At 33.8% G+C, this 15,198-nt stretch overlaps 1 protein-coding gene across 3 annotated transcripts in view; it reads left to right on the top strand.

Annotated features, from left to right (window-relative positions):
- The window catches only part of LOC106063555 (uncharacterized), a 38,713-nt gene extending 23,915 nt beyond the window's left edge, over positions 1-14,798 (top strand). Inside the window, exons 30-47 of one of the 3 annotated variants that reach the window (XM_056029777.1) lie at positions 249-350; positions 875-1,036; positions 1,370-1,495; positions 1,678-1,935; positions 2,182-2,327; positions 7,234-7,428; positions 7,695-7,851; positions 7,941-8,096; positions 8,288-8,464; positions 8,614-8,799; positions 9,077-9,232; positions 9,974-10,121; positions 10,976-11,139; positions 11,440-11,579; positions 12,385-12,490; positions 12,605-12,831; positions 13,027-13,120; positions 14,235-14,798. In XM_056029777.1, coding sequence (XP_055885752.1) covers positions 249-350; positions 875-1,036; positions 1,370-1,495; positions 1,678-1,935; positions 2,182-2,327; positions 7,234-7,428; positions 7,695-7,851; positions 7,941-8,096; positions 8,288-8,464; positions 8,614-8,799; positions 9,077-9,232; positions 9,974-10,121; positions 10,976-11,139; positions 11,440-11,579; positions 12,385-12,490; positions 12,605-12,831; positions 13,027-13,120 — 2,700 coding nt within the window. In that variant the 3' untranslated portion in view covers positions 14,235-14,798. Of the gene's footprint in view, positions 1-248; positions 351-874; positions 1,037-1,369; positions 1,496-1,677; positions 1,936-2,181; positions 2,328-7,233; positions 7,438-7,694; positions 7,852-7,940; positions 8,097-8,287; positions 8,465-8,613; positions 8,800-9,076; positions 9,233-9,973; positions 10,122-10,975; positions 11,140-11,439; positions 11,580-12,384; positions 12,491-12,604; positions 12,832-13,026; positions 13,121-14,234 lie in introns of all 3 variants that reach the window. The other 2 variants (XM_056029778.1, XM_056029776.1) reach the window with 2 other exon arrangements.
- The last annotated feature ends 400 nt before the right edge of the window (positions 14,799-15,198 follow it).

The following is a 15,198-nucleotide window of genomic DNA, read 5'->3' as shown; positions in this document are numbered from 1 at the left end:
CCTAGCCATGTAATTCCGATGTGGTATACAATCTGGCCGCTGTCTCAATGGTCCCTGGTTTAGACTCAAATAATGGCCCACAAATATTACTTAGACTTTTTTTAGTTGAATTTTGTTAAAAAAAGCTCCATGAGAAATATTTTGGGTTAACAAAATCTGAAATTTCTTTAAAAATTTGCCTCTGTTAATATTGTTTAAACTATTGTCTATTGGTGACCTTATTGATCTGTTGTTTTGTTTTATATTAGGGAAACAATTTTGAAATGTATAAAGATTATGATGTGGATCAGAATGCTGAAACAGATGCTCTCTATCAAGTCCTGGCACAGCTGTCATTATTTCAACTAGAGGTATTTTAGTGAAGCACTTTCTCTCATCTCTGTACAAATTTATATATGGTCAACTCATTACATATGACTTCAAAAGTCAATTTAATTTTTATTAATGCAAAGTTTTATGAAACAAAACTCTTTAGAGTTCAGCATGAACTAGCAATGTACTTTTTAGCTGGCAATGTAATTTAAAAATACAAAGATTTTAATGTTTAATAAAATTAATAGCGACTGTATTTTGTAAAATTTTATTATACAGTAGGTCTGATTTACAAAAATAAATTTACAAGCTGAAAAATAATAAGTTTTTTTTTAAACATTCTGTTTAAAATATTGTGTAATTTATTGGACAGTAAACTCATACATCTAAGTAGACTATATAATGTATATAATGTGCATCAAATAATATGCTTTCCTTTAAAATTTTCGCCCTTCATAAATCCATTCTTTCTTTAAATTGTTCATAAACAAATGGTATTATTTGTATTATTCTTAATATCTTAATTTCAGAATATTATAGACATTTTTTTGTATTTCACAAGGTTATTGAAACACTTCAAAAGTATAACTCAAGGCAACAGAGCTGTGATATAGAGTTGATCAAATGTTTGACAAGTGAAACCCGTAACAACATCACTTTCTTTGATCAGATTTGGAAAGACACGCCAATCTATGCTAACAATGTCATTGATACAATGTTACTGGTGAGCTAGAACTGATCTCTATAATTTGTATCTTTTCTGCTTCTCCACTAAATTTAATCAGTAACATGATTAATATAATTTTTTATACATGTTAACTTTAATAATCAATAATGCTTGACATGTTTACTTTAATCAATACCTGACATCTTTACCTGTACCTATTATCATGTGGTAAAAGTAAAGGCTTTGATTCAGCCTGTGTATATATTTCAAAATCTTTTATACTAATAAAAAGTTTATTTTTATAAAACAAGAACACAGTGCATGCTCTAAGAATTTTTTAGTCCTGAAAAAGAATATGTGGATTGTATTATTTGACCATATCCATACTAGGTAACAATTCAAAATGAGCTCATCATTCACCTTTTGAATGTCAACTCAAAGTTAAGTCTGAACACACCAATCACAAAGTCAAAAGAAGACACTGCTAAAGCCAACAGTGAAAGTTTCAATCTCAAGGTATCACTTTTTAAAAATAGTTTTTCATTTTATCCAGTTGAAATAGATAATTGTGGATAAATAAAGAGTAAAAAAATGTTTCAACCTCATTAATTGCAAAACCAAAGATTACTCTACTTGATATAACTATAGCTAAGGTATCAGCATCCAATTAGTTGTTTTTTTTTCCTTTCTAAAAATAGATTGAAAGCTTAGACCTTGGTCAACGTGTTTCAAGTTTAAATAAGCAAAGGATGTTGCTAGATGTTACATCTGCTTCTTTAAGTGAACAAGAACTGCCCATTTACAATGAATTGAAAAGCATATATAGAAAGTTAATGGTTGATCGAAGAATATTTGAAGTTAATTTTGCATACAACAAATGGACTCATCATGATGCAGATGTTTCTGAAACGGAAGTCAATAAATTGCTTGTCAGTCTCAATACATACACAACTAAGGTAATTCATTAATGTTTTGGTAGAAAATATAGAAACATTTTGTAGTTATTATATTCATCCTGCTTTTAATCATTTTTTGTCAAAATGTAGAATATTAGCTATAATAATATATTTATTATTATAGTAACATGCGCAGAAAAGGTGGCAAAATATTGTGTAAATCATAGTATTTATAAAATGTAGAATGGTTTAATGAAATAAACATGTTTTAGGATTGGTTTTACTTTTATACATTTTTCTCTCTAGCTGGCTGAATTGCAAAAGAATGTAATTGACCTTGACAGTACTCCCAATGTCTATTTAGCAACAGAGTTTTTGGGTATCATAGGGTCACTTCGAACAACAGTTGATTTTTGTCGTCCTACACTAATGGCTGTCACTTCACCAAAGAAGTAAGTACTAAAAATGTTTTGTTCCACATATGTATTCATGAATATTTAGAATGTTTTTTTGGGCATGGCTGAATATATGTGTAAAATGCAAAATCAAAAAACAAAATGCCTTCCAGATATTATTATTTTAAATGAGCTACATATCTCTGTTAATGTAGTCAATGATATAAAAAAATTATTTTGTTAAGTCATTTCATTTCATATAGAGTGATGGTGCACAATATTTTGACACATCTTATACAGTTTTTATCCATGATCTACTGGGGGCTGATTTAATTTTTCATCTCTGTCTTTCTGGACTGTAGTTATTCCTTGGGTTTTAAAACCTTGTGCAGCTAAGTGGATGTATGGGTGAAAGACATAAGCCTCTACCATGTCATAGGAAAAAAAAAAGCAAATTAAAGGGCAACAGGGTTGTTTTGTGGAAGTGCTTTTAAGTTCATTTACAATGCCAGCTTACTTCTAGATAGAAGAAAACATTTGGTAGCATCTGGCTTTGGAAAGTGTTAGATGAATAATGTTAGTTTGACATTCTTTGGATGTTTCTTTAGATTTGAAGATGATTACGTCCTATCCCAAACCTACACAGTATGTCTGGGGATGGTGGAAGGCAGGGTTTTACCAGGTAACATCAAATCCATTAAGATGACAATCCAGAGCCCATACCACATGACTATTTCAGTCGTCTAGTGGGTTTTAAAGTCTTTTATTTCTATGACCTGTGTTTTTAGATCTGCTTTGGCTTTTGAGATTTGCAAGCATACATAAAAAAGACCATGGAGAACATTGTCTTGATCTTCATTATATGGCTCCTTTTGTCTCGAAAGGCAATGGATGCGCCCAAATGAGTCATTGGTTTTGGCTTAATCTTGAGACGGGGCAGAATCTGGTGTGGCTAATCAAGCCAATTCTAGAACGGCAGACTTTGCCACAATTCGTACATGTGTATGCCTCTGATTTAGGGCTAGCAGACAGGGCAGCTTTCTTTTTATCCCTCTTGATTAAGCCGCTTCAATTCTTTTGTTCTCAGCAAGGGTTGTCCCAGCACGCACAGTCTGTCTCCATGCACTCCGGTCTTTGGCTATGTTTTCACACATACTTTCGCTGATGCCTGAGGCTCTCATGTCTCGCTTGCAGACATCTCTATATGTTAGTCTTGGGCGGCCCTTGGGTCTGACTCCTTCCACAAGCTCAGCATATAAGATATCTTTCGGGATTCTGCCATCTGGCATGCGGGTGACATGTCCGAGCCAGCGTAATCTTCTTTGTGTCAGGAGAGCATACATGCTGTTCATATTGGCCAATCTTAAAACTTCCTGATTGGAGACATGGTCCCTCCAAGAGATGCCCATTATGCGTCTCAGGCAGCGCAAGTGGAAACTATTCAATCTGTGCTCTTGGTACATGTATGTTGACCAGCTCTCACTGCCATAAAGGAGAGTGCTCACAACACAGGCGTTGTAGACTAGGATTTTGGTCGCTGTGGTCAATTTACCATTTTCCCAGACGCGCTTGGAGAGTTTTGCCAATGCTGTGGTAGCTTTTCCTATCCTTTTTGTCAGCTCGATGTCTAAGTCTAGGTTACTGACAATTGTTGAACCCAAGTAGGTAAATTCCTGCACCACTGAAAGGGTGTGGTTCCCAATTAGTATTATAGGTATTTCTGCGACGTCTTGTGCCAGGATTTCGGTCTTGGAGAGACTTATAGTAAGGCTAAACTCTTGACAAGCAGCTGCTAAGGCGTTCACTAGCTTCTGTAGACCTCCTTGTGAGTGAGATACGAGTGCCGCGTCATCGGCAAACAGCAGCTCCCTTATCAAGATACGACGCCTTTTCGTTTTGGCTTTAAGACGTGCCAGGTTAAAGAGCCTTCCATCGGATCTGCTATGGATGTATATTCCGTCTTCCAGGGATTTAAAAGCACTGGATAGTACGACTGAGAAGAAGATGCCAAATAGTGTAGGGGCCAGTACACATCCTTGTTTGACACCGCTCTTAATGGAGAATGGCCTGGAGGAAGAACTTTCAAACTGAACGGTGCCCTGCATATTTTCGTGAAAAGCTGACACTAGTTTTCTTAACTTATTTGGGCAGCCGATTCTCTCTAGTACAGCAAACAGACCGCTTCTGCTAACAAGTTCAAAGGCCTTGGTCAAATCAATAAATGCTATGAAGAGGGGCTGCTTTTGTTCTCTGCTCTTCTCCTGTAGCTGCCGAAGAGAGAAAATCATATCTGTTGTAGATCTACCTGCCCTAAAGCCACACTGCGACTCTGGATAAACACAATCTGCCAGGATCTGTAATCGCTTTAGTAATACTCTAGCAAAAGCCTTTCCGACTATGCTAAGCAGTGAGATGCCTCTGTAATTGTTACAATCAGAGCGGTCGCCTTTATTTTTATAAATTGTAACAATGTTGGAGTCTTTCAATTCCTGGGGGACCATTCCTTGTTCCCAGCACAAGCTTAGCAGTTCATGGAGTGGTTTGATTAGGGCATGTTTTCCAGCCTGAATTACTTCAGCAGGAATGCCATCTCCTCCTGGTGTTTTCCCATGTGCAAGCATGTCAATGGCAATGCTCAGCTCCTTTACTGAGGGCGTTTCGTCTAATTCCGTCAAAACTGGAAGTGATGGGAAGTTGGAAACAGCATTTGGTGAGATGGCGTTTTCAATCTGGTAGAGTTCTGCATAGTGTTCAACCCATCGTTCCATTTGCAGCGCACGATCGCTGATGATTGAGCCATCTTTTGACTTGAGCGGAGCACACTTGCTGGTGTGAGGTCCAAAGGCTTTTCTCATGCCCTCATATAGTCCTCTTATGTTACCACAGTTGGCACAAGATTGAATATCTTCGCATAGCTCCTGCCAGTATTTGTTAGCACATTGTCTCGCTACTCTTTGGGCATTGTTACGTGCAGCTCTGAGCCTTTTTAAGTTGCTTGGGGTGGGATCCTTCTTGTAGATTATCATGGCTGCTCTCTTGTTCGTAGTGGCAGTTTCCATTTCTGGTAGACTAGCTTCAAACCAGTCTTCGCTTTTCTTGGTTTTGTTTCCAAAGACCAGTGATGATGTTTGGTAGATTGTATCACGCATAAACGTCCAGCTTTTTTCTACCTCAGTCACAGAGAAGTTTTTAAAAGCTTCCTCTAATTTGTTCTCAAATTCGGTGCAAAGATCAGGATTTTTTGTGCTAGTAGTATTCAGGCGTGATTTTCTTTTTCCCTGTGATGTGTGGATTTTAGTTGGCAGCAGTCTTGTCCGGCAGGACACTAAAGTATGATCAGTATCACAATCCGCGCTTTGGTAGCTACGTGTCAGCAGTATATTTCCAATGTCCTTTTTTCGTGTCAGTATCATATCCAGCTGGTGCCAGTGCCCAGACCTAGGGTGCCTCCATGAGACACAGTGCTGTGGTTTTGTTCTGAAGTATGTGTTGGTAATGCAGAGCTTATGGTATGTGCAAAATTCAAGCAGTCTTTGTCCGTTCTCATTCATCTTTCCGATTCCAAAAAGCCCAAGACAGTCTGGCCAGGTAGTGTGATCTGATCCTACTCTGGCATTGAAGTCACCTAGAAGGATCATATGTTCTTTTTGAGGAATGTTTGCAATGGCTTCTTTAAGGTCTTCATAGAACTTGTCTTTGTCCTCCTGAAGCGAGCTTAGTGTGGGGGCATAGGCACTAATTAGAGTGACTTTTCCAGATGATGTCATCATACTTATGCTTAGTAGCCGTTCCGAGCCACCAACTGGAGGGACTATCATGGGAAGAAGACTGTTCTTGACAGCAAAGCCCACACCATGTATTCGAGTCTCATCCTGTGCTTTCCCTTTCCAAAAGAAAGTGTAGTCAGTCTCGCGGAGCATGCCGTTTTCGTCCAGTCGGGTTTCTTGCAGGGCTGCAATGTCGATATGTAGCCTTTTTAGCTCGTTGTTTATAACTGCCGTCTTCCTTGCATCGTCGATCTGCCTTAGATCATCAGTGAGACCAGGACACATTGTTCTGACATTCCAAGTGGCCAGTCGCATGACAGGGATTTTCTTTTTCAGTTTAATTTTTCTTCTTTTGTTGCTTGGTGCAAGTTTCCAGCCTACTTGTCGTTTTAAACTAAGCTCTAAGCACCCATTAGAGCAGGCAGGCTGTGGCGGATCAGCACCTAACTGACTGGGGGCTGCCCAGGTTGAGGCGGGCGGTAGCTGATCAGTGAGGCGCGAAGACCTCTCCCACCGTCAGAGACAACCCGTGGCGTCCATACATTACGCCAATCAAGTTGGACTTATAACCCGTAACTGTTGTCTCCCGTGTTGTTTTAGCCGCTTTGCAGCAGCACCAGAGTTTCCTCTCCAGGGCGCATTCCTGGGCCTTGGATAAAGGGGTCATGGGTGGCCCATGCGTCATGATCCCTCTCTCGACCTTGCTAATGTGATCCAAAGGAACGCATCGCATTACATTTGGCACCAACTCGGTTGCAGAAGCTGCCGGAGGGAATTTCGCAGCTGATACTCCCAACGCCTAAGGGGCTTCACTCCTGATTTCTCCTCGAGGTTGTCTCCTGAAGCCTTAGTACTGCAAGGCAGCGGGGGTTTGAAGTCAGAGTACCCCTCTCCTAGATGAACTGCCTTACTAGGCTGACGAGCTCCATCTGCCCGAAGCTCCCGGTTTTGTGGCGCCAGGTATCCGCCTTCACCCCTTCACCTGTTAGTAAGAGCAGTTTCGCCGGGCTTAATATCTAAGCCACACGAGCAGGCCAGGTGCTGGACTTAGTTGTCAGAGGCTATTTGAGACGCATGCCATTAGGAGTATTTTATAGACAATGGGAGCTTAACCCCATTGACACCCCTGGCCATGACAACCTTTGAAACCAATTTGATCTTCATTGCAATGGTTAATATAAATGTATCTTTTTCAGGAACATTTGGATTGAAAACTTTGAGGCTGTGTCTAACAACATTCAACAACTTGCTTCTGTCATGTCTCTTATTTTTGACAAGTTTGTCACTAGAACTGATGAAGACCAACAGACGCCTTTACTCTTCCACCCACTTGACCAAACATATCAGGATATTCAGAAGGTTACCTATGACCAAGATCTTTTGTATGAAAGGCTCACAAGGTAATCCATAACATATCTAAATGAGAAATCTATAATGTATCTACTTGTGATATTTACATGAGAAATTAAAACAAATTTATATATATTTAAGATATAAAAAAAAATAAAGTTTTATTCTATTAATATTCAGAAACTGTATTCCTAGCTTGCATGTTTGCAAAGGTTTATAATATTTGTATTCTTGTTTTTACATTATGTTTATAATATTTGTATTCATGTTTTTACATTATGCTCTACATCTTGTTTGGTTCCATCAGGCTTGTTCAAGACAATGATTCTGCTAATTTCAAACTGCCACAGCTAATCAGTGAAATAGAAAGACTGCAAGAATTACTAAAAAAAACAGAACCATTCTTATTGGATCATTTACAGCATAAAACTACAACATTGTCATTTGTGTCCAGATATTTACAGGTTGATTTTATTTCTAAATTTAAAAAAAAAAGTTTGGCATTATTCTTTTTACCTCAAAGCAAATGAATAAATAGCTCACTTTAATGCAGGCATTCAAGAAACAGAGAAAAATATATCAAATTATTCAAACAACACTTGAGGATAAGAATGGTGAAGATGAGAACAAAGTTCTTGCAAAATTTAATGAACTTGAAAAGCTACATTCAAAAATGGAAGTTCAAATCAATCAGCTTCTGTCTGAAAAGGTAAATCATCATGTTAGATAATGCAGAGAATGGAACAAATGAACATCCAATTATTTTCCTTTAGTTTTTCAATTATTTCAAGTCCACAAATGAAAAAAATAATTGTATACATTATTTCAAGGTTAGGGTTAGGGAACATTAAAACTTTCATCAACTGTTGGTAAAAAAAATTTTTTTTTTTGTATATTTAGAAATCTAGTAATACATATCAGTCTGAGAACAATGCTCACAAGATGTCAGATCCAGATGAAGACACCCATCCAGATTTATCTTCGGATAACTTACCCACCTACTTCTCAGTAATCACTGGCACTTTGAATGTATCCTGGGGTTATACTAAGAGACTGGAGAATCGTTTTGAAGTTCAGGTAGCCAGCATCACATTAGTCATTAGAGTTGCCTGTTTAAATCTTGTTGCTCTGGTAATAAACAAATTTTGTTTTTCCTTAGTGTAACATGGTCAACAAAAATAAAATAAGAAAAGTAATAATCTATAAATAGGTTAATTTTCCAACAGATGATAGCAACCAGAAGTGTCCAGCAACTGGTTCACCTTTACAAGCAGATAGACTCAAAGGTCAGAAGTACAAATGTAGAGAATGCCATCAATGACCAGCTGGCTGGAGAGACCTGGAGATATGAGAAAGTGATGAGAAGGATGAACACCTACAACCATCTGCACCTTACAGCTTTGTATGACAAGGTGAGACCAGCAGTGAGCAACTTATTGTGTATACTACAAAGGAATAAATACAAAAACATTGGGTGGGAGCATCCATTATGTTTTTTTTACAGTAACATCTCTAGTATATTGTTATTGTTTTTCATTAAGTCAATTTAATTTAATAATTTAAAGTTGTTGTTTTTTTTTGGTGAGGATGGTAGAGAGTATTTATAAAGTTTTAAAGAATCAAATCAATAAGCCTAACATGGTACTAATTAGTTTACAATCTGCTGCTGTTGAATGTTTTTATGTATAGAAAGTTCTACCACCCTGGATGCTGCAACTTAGTCAGTGTCTCCATGAGTCTCTCAAGTACTATTACTGGAACCACTATACACGACATGAACCTATTGAGTCAGTCAGCAGTGACAGAACAGATGTCATAGTTGATTTATCCAACTCTTATAAAGATGTATGTTTGCACTTTATTTTACTTGTTGTTTTCATTTTTTTTCCTGTATATAGTTAGTTGATGTTTTTTTAAATGTCCTATTTGGCATCCATGCACCACGAACAATGTTGCTTAATTGAAAATTTTTACTTTTAAAACATTTTTTTTTATTTTTTTTCAACAATTAGATTAATTTCATAGTTATTTAATGTCTTTGTTATTTTACTATCAGAGTTTCACTTTTTTTCCCTTTTTTTTCCTTTTTAAAGTTAGTACATATGATCTACATAAATTAAATTAAGTGAATCCATGTTCTACATATTGTTTGAAATTCTTCTGATTTAAAATACTAGTAAATATTCATAAGTACCGTATAAGCATTCCAGTTGTTTATATTAATGTAGAATCTAATTTACAATAATATAAATAGTACAAAACTGTTAGAAATATGAAATGTTTTGTTGATCTATCTTATCACTTACTCAATTAACTAGTTCATTTGAGCATAGCATTTAGATAAGTCATAAAATTAATAATGTATAAAAGCCCAAAAGTATAATTCATTTCTAAGATATTCAATCAGGTTCCTTTTATGTTTTAAATCAAGACTTAAGAATACACAGTGTTTGTAATTTTTTTTTCTTTTGTTTATAACTTATGTCATAATAAGAATTCAATGAAACTTTGTTTCATTAAGTTTATTGTGAAAATTTGCATTTGAAAAAATGTATAACTTTAATTTCTTATTTTTTTTATTTCAAGATGAACATGTTTTTGATGACTGGTGAAGAGACCAACAAATTTCTTAACATTCCTGCACCATATTTATTGAACAAATTGAAATTTAATCAAAACTACAAGACCATCTATGATGAGCTGACTTCTTCTCTATCAGGTGGTCAGACACCAGGTAATTTAATGTCCCCCAGATTATTATTGAAGTATGATTCTGTCTTGCTAATGCATGAATAATTCCCTGTTTTAGAAACTCTTATAAATAAGATTTAACAAAATATCTTTTAATTGGGTCAATGAGGAGCTAATTATGTAATAATATGAAAGCTAGCAAATCTGATTTACAATTGAAATATTATATGAATGCATAAATAGTGAGATCAGTTACACAATTACCCAATGTAGAGATTAAAAGGAAGTTTTTGTAAGAAATGACTTTTTAGAAATCAAGAATCTTGTATTAAAACATTTCTTTTAATGAGACCTGATTGTTTTTAGCTAATAAATGTATACAACAATGAATTCCAAACAGAATAAAGATAAATAGTATTTAATCTAGAAAAAAAAAGATTACAGTACAAATCTACACTTTGTCTTATTAGCTGATTATTTTAGAGGCACAAAAATAAATTTTAAAAAAAGATGCAATCGTACTGGATGCAGCAATAGTTATAATTAGTAAGCCAAACGTTATACATTTTCAAATATATAATACTGGTACAAAACAAAAATAAGTATTTTTTCCCTTTCTCTGTAGCTGCATCTAGGACCTTAAAAAATACCTTTTCTAAATCTGTTTGGACTATTTGAATGATCACTGAAATTTCTACAAGAAAAGAATCTGACTTGAATAAACATTTCCAAATGTCTCAATATGAATTTGAGGAATTGTATACCTTTGTTGTGTAACTTTTAGCAAAGCTATTAAAATGATCTTGCAGTAGTTCAATATGATAATTTCCTGTATATACAACTGCTGGTAACAATAACATTTAGCAAGAATCATTAATGAAACTACATGTATTTCAGCCCAGTGTATTATTAGCCAAGAAAGTATTAGAACTTTTGACCAAGTAACTTACCCTATCCCAGACACCCTGGGATCGTGTCGTGCTATTTTAGCCATGGATTGTAGTGATGAGAAGACATTTGCTATAAATATGATTAGAGCCAACTCAAGCTCTATGAGTAATGTAAGTTTACTGAAGTACGCTCAATTTTTTAGTCTCTAAATACCTAAAGTGGAAATTCATTCTGCCATTGTCATGCAGCAACACTATAAAAAGTGTTGCTATGTATTGGGCAATAAAATTAAATTTAATAATACAAATATTGCAACTCTCGAAAGATAATGTCATACTGATATTATTCACTTCATATTTGTGTCAATATAAATGAGTTGCTTATCATACTGGAACTTATAAGCATGCGATTTTTCTTTTAATATCATACTGAATAATTTAAAATGTACATAATGAAATATTTTTTTTTAGGCTTTTCAATTATTGTATGAAAGCATAGAGGTTGAGATACAGCCAAGTATTGTTGACATTTTAGTCAAAGTGAATGGAAACATCATTGAATTAGAGGAGAACAAGCCAGTCAGCTTTACAAAACTTCTTCAGTACCAGAGGTAATAACTTAATATGCTCACAGAACTTTATTTTAAAGTTTTTAATTGTTTGCCTGATTTTGTAGCATTGAAATTCCAGTTTTTTGTTTTATATACACATATGATACAGTGGGATTGTAGGGTTAAATTATGTATTTCTATATTTCAGAACTTTGTCTGCTGACACAAGCTCCATTGTATTGCTGGAGATATTAATTATATTTATTTAAGTGAAGAAACAGAACAGAAATCTACACTTTTATTCCTCATCTTGGAATCATGAAAATATAGAACACACAATATAATGTTGTAATTTCACTTGTAGATTCACAACATAAAAAACTTAATAGATACACCTAACAACCCTTCTTGTCTTCCCCTTGCTTAAATACTCTTCCTGATCTTCATTTCTCCCATTGCTTGAACTAGCTAGAAAGTTATTTTTAGTACTTGGAAATTCCAATGTCTGTTACTAGCAGTATGAGCAAATGTAAACTTATTTATGCAAACAATGAGATGCATACATTACATGACAATGTATCAAAGACTTCCTAATGATTTCTTAACTGTTAACCCGTATGACTACTGGCTTGACTTACCTTCTTATAAATTGTTTGTTAACTGATATAATCCTATTCCTAAATGTGATCTAGTCCCCCCTATTAGTGTGCTCTTAATCGTTTCACATAATATAAGAAATACTGTCCCAATTTTTTTTTGATGCCCACCTAATTACTGCCTCCAGGTCAAGTAAAGATATTGATAATATTTCTTAAAATGTAAATTGCAATCCATTTTACAATAAATATCAAATAACAATCTACAGGACTGAAAAATACTTGATCATAACTAAAAAAGATCTTGGAGTTCATTTCTCATTACCATTGGCAGGCATTTCTGTTCATATGGACAGTTTACTTTTGAAAATTCAGGTTTGTTCATTTATAAAATATTCAATGCTTGAAGCTGTAATCAATGCATGTCTGTATTATGAGATTTTTTACAAACTAATGTGCTACTGCTTGACTTGTGTTGATCTACTTCAGGTTTCTGAGTTGTTCAAGGGAAGACTGTGTGGCCTGTGTGGTAACTTTGATTACCAGGTGTCATGGGAGTATGAAGGACCTTCTTATGAAATCTACAGAACACCAAAATCTTTCACCTATGCATATGTATTACCTGACCAAACATGCCCTATTCCTAAAGATTATAAATCTGATGTTGAGTATTATCCACCTGAAAAAATTGTGGACTTATCTCAAGGCATAAAAAGGTACCTTAATTTTTTTTTTAATCTAATTACAACTTATTGTTAGGATATTTATACTTTGACTGTTAATTTGCTAAAATATTTCAAATTATTTTAGTCAAATACTTCTTATCATAATTCACATTTTTGTATTGTATGTTCTGACAATGAAAATGAAAAGAAATTTACTTTTCAAATTACTTTCATATTTCTTTCCAGACTAAAGATAAATAAACAATTAAGTAACAAAAGCAAAGTTAAAAAATTCAAAAGCAGAAAATCAAAAATTATTCAAAAACTATTCAAAAACTAGGTAAGTAGGCCTAATATTTCAAACTTAAGCTAAGTTACATTATGAATTGAATTATCTTTCTGCCATTTTGACAAGAATGTTATACCTCCAATCTTACCACATTAAAAAAAATATTCACTCTCTTTTTCTGTTTGAAGTTGGGTATAATTTATTTGTTTGAATTTGAGTAAATTCATTTGTTTCACATTGGATATAATTCACTTGTTATATTTGTACTATAAAATGATTTTTGTAAAGCCCACAAAGCTGATATATAGTCTTTCTCTGGTCATATTTAATCATAACAAAAAATTTAAACTATTGAAAATTTGATTTCACCCAATCACTTCCCATTATAATTAAAACAGCTTTTTTCAGTTCATTGAAAGCATGCCATTTGAGAAAGTACAATTAATTAGTTTTTTTTCAAACCTCATGTTTTTTTCAAATCATCTACAGTGTATATATTTATATAAAATAAACATCTTATAAACAAAGGTTTACTTTGTGCCACACACTTGTCTTGCAGAATTGTAAACAATTTGTTAATCACTCTGGTGAATAGAACTAGTACTGTCACTTACATTTCTGTTGTAGTTTACTGATCACCTTTCAACATGACGTGTAGGATGTAATCATCTTCTTTTTTTAAGTAACATCTGTATTTTATAAGATGAGATAAGAACATACCTCCAGAGAAGCTATATTTTAATTTTATAATGTAAAATCTTCCCGGTCATTTGTCTTCATACTACTGCACAATTGTAGTTTTTCTTTTATTTCTGTATAATGTAAGCCAGAACTGTAAGCCATTACTTGGAAATTAGATGGGCAAAGCAATAGTTCACAGTAAAGATTATAAGCAGTATAGAATTATTTTATGTATTGTAAAAAAGGGCAGACTGTATCAATAGTATCTGCATTATGCCATTAATCACATTACAAGTTAGTTGTTATCAACCCCTGAAGTACCATAGCTTACAAAAAGACTCTGTCTTTGCTGAAAGTTATTAAAATGTTGTGTTTACACAAATTGAAGTATTATTGATAAACTCTCTCTGTAGTACATCATGTTCAGAATTGTACAGATTTATTTTATCGAAATTGAATCTTTTTTTTTTTTTTTTTTTCGTAGCAAACCTCAACCCCATCTGAGGGAAGAAAAATATGAGCTAATGAAGATAACATCATTTTGGTATGTAAAGATGATGTTACATAAGCCTTCACATTGGACCTTCAAGAAAGAAAACTTGTTAAAAATATAACAATAATATAACAATTTTAATTCAAACCAAGCCCATTTATTATTTCTTTTATTATGTTTTTTTCTATTTGAAATTATTTCCTATGTTGGATTTATTGTTTGAAACAAAAGGTTTCAGTGATTAAAAAAAATGAAATTTCTATATAGACAAATGTAGACTTCAATGTACATTTATTGTATAGTGTTTTTACTTATAATATGAAGAATAACATCATTATTTTGTAGATTATTTGTTATCTTGTTACTTTTTATTATTATGTGACTTTTAATTTTTTTTAAGCTATTTTTTTTCTTTCATTTGAATAAATGATTTTCTATAATATTATAGAAAAAACAAAAAAGTATGCCTGCACCAACTGTTATTAGTATGACTGTTATTGCTGAACTTGTTTGCTATTAAAAAAAATAATTAAATATCTTTTGAGTTTTGCCTAACTTTTACTAGTTTTGGCTTCCCTTGACTATATATTTTTGCAGAAAACTTAAATGAATCAGTTGGTTAACTTTTAACAATTCTATTATTGATAAATTATTTTGAAAATAAGTTGATCAGCAAAGTTTTAAGAGAATCTATACAACTGTAAACATCAACTACCAAATAAACAAGAACATGTGGAAACTAGAAAACTATCTTTGCTTAAGCACAAGGGCTGAATATAAGTCAAACCGGTTCTATGGATGTTTTCTCAGCACAGCCTATACAAATTATGTGTAAAGATGTGCATCTGAAATGTAAATTGGTTTTAAAATTGATGTTTTACTATTTCCTTGGTTAAAAGAAGAATTTAAAAGGGAGCTAATATATGTTAATAGTAAAAAAAAAAGAGGCCCTTGT

This window comes from Biomphalaria glabrata, chromosome 5, assembly GCF_947242115.1.
Source record: "Biomphalaria glabrata chromosome 5, xgBioGlab47.1, whole genome shotgun sequence".
NCBI classification, from domain to species: Eukaryota; Metazoa; Mollusca; class Gastropoda; family Planorbidae; genus Biomphalaria; species Biomphalaria glabrata.
Note: the sequence above shows the minus strand (reverse complement) of the source record. Positions and strands in the feature narration are given on the sequence as shown.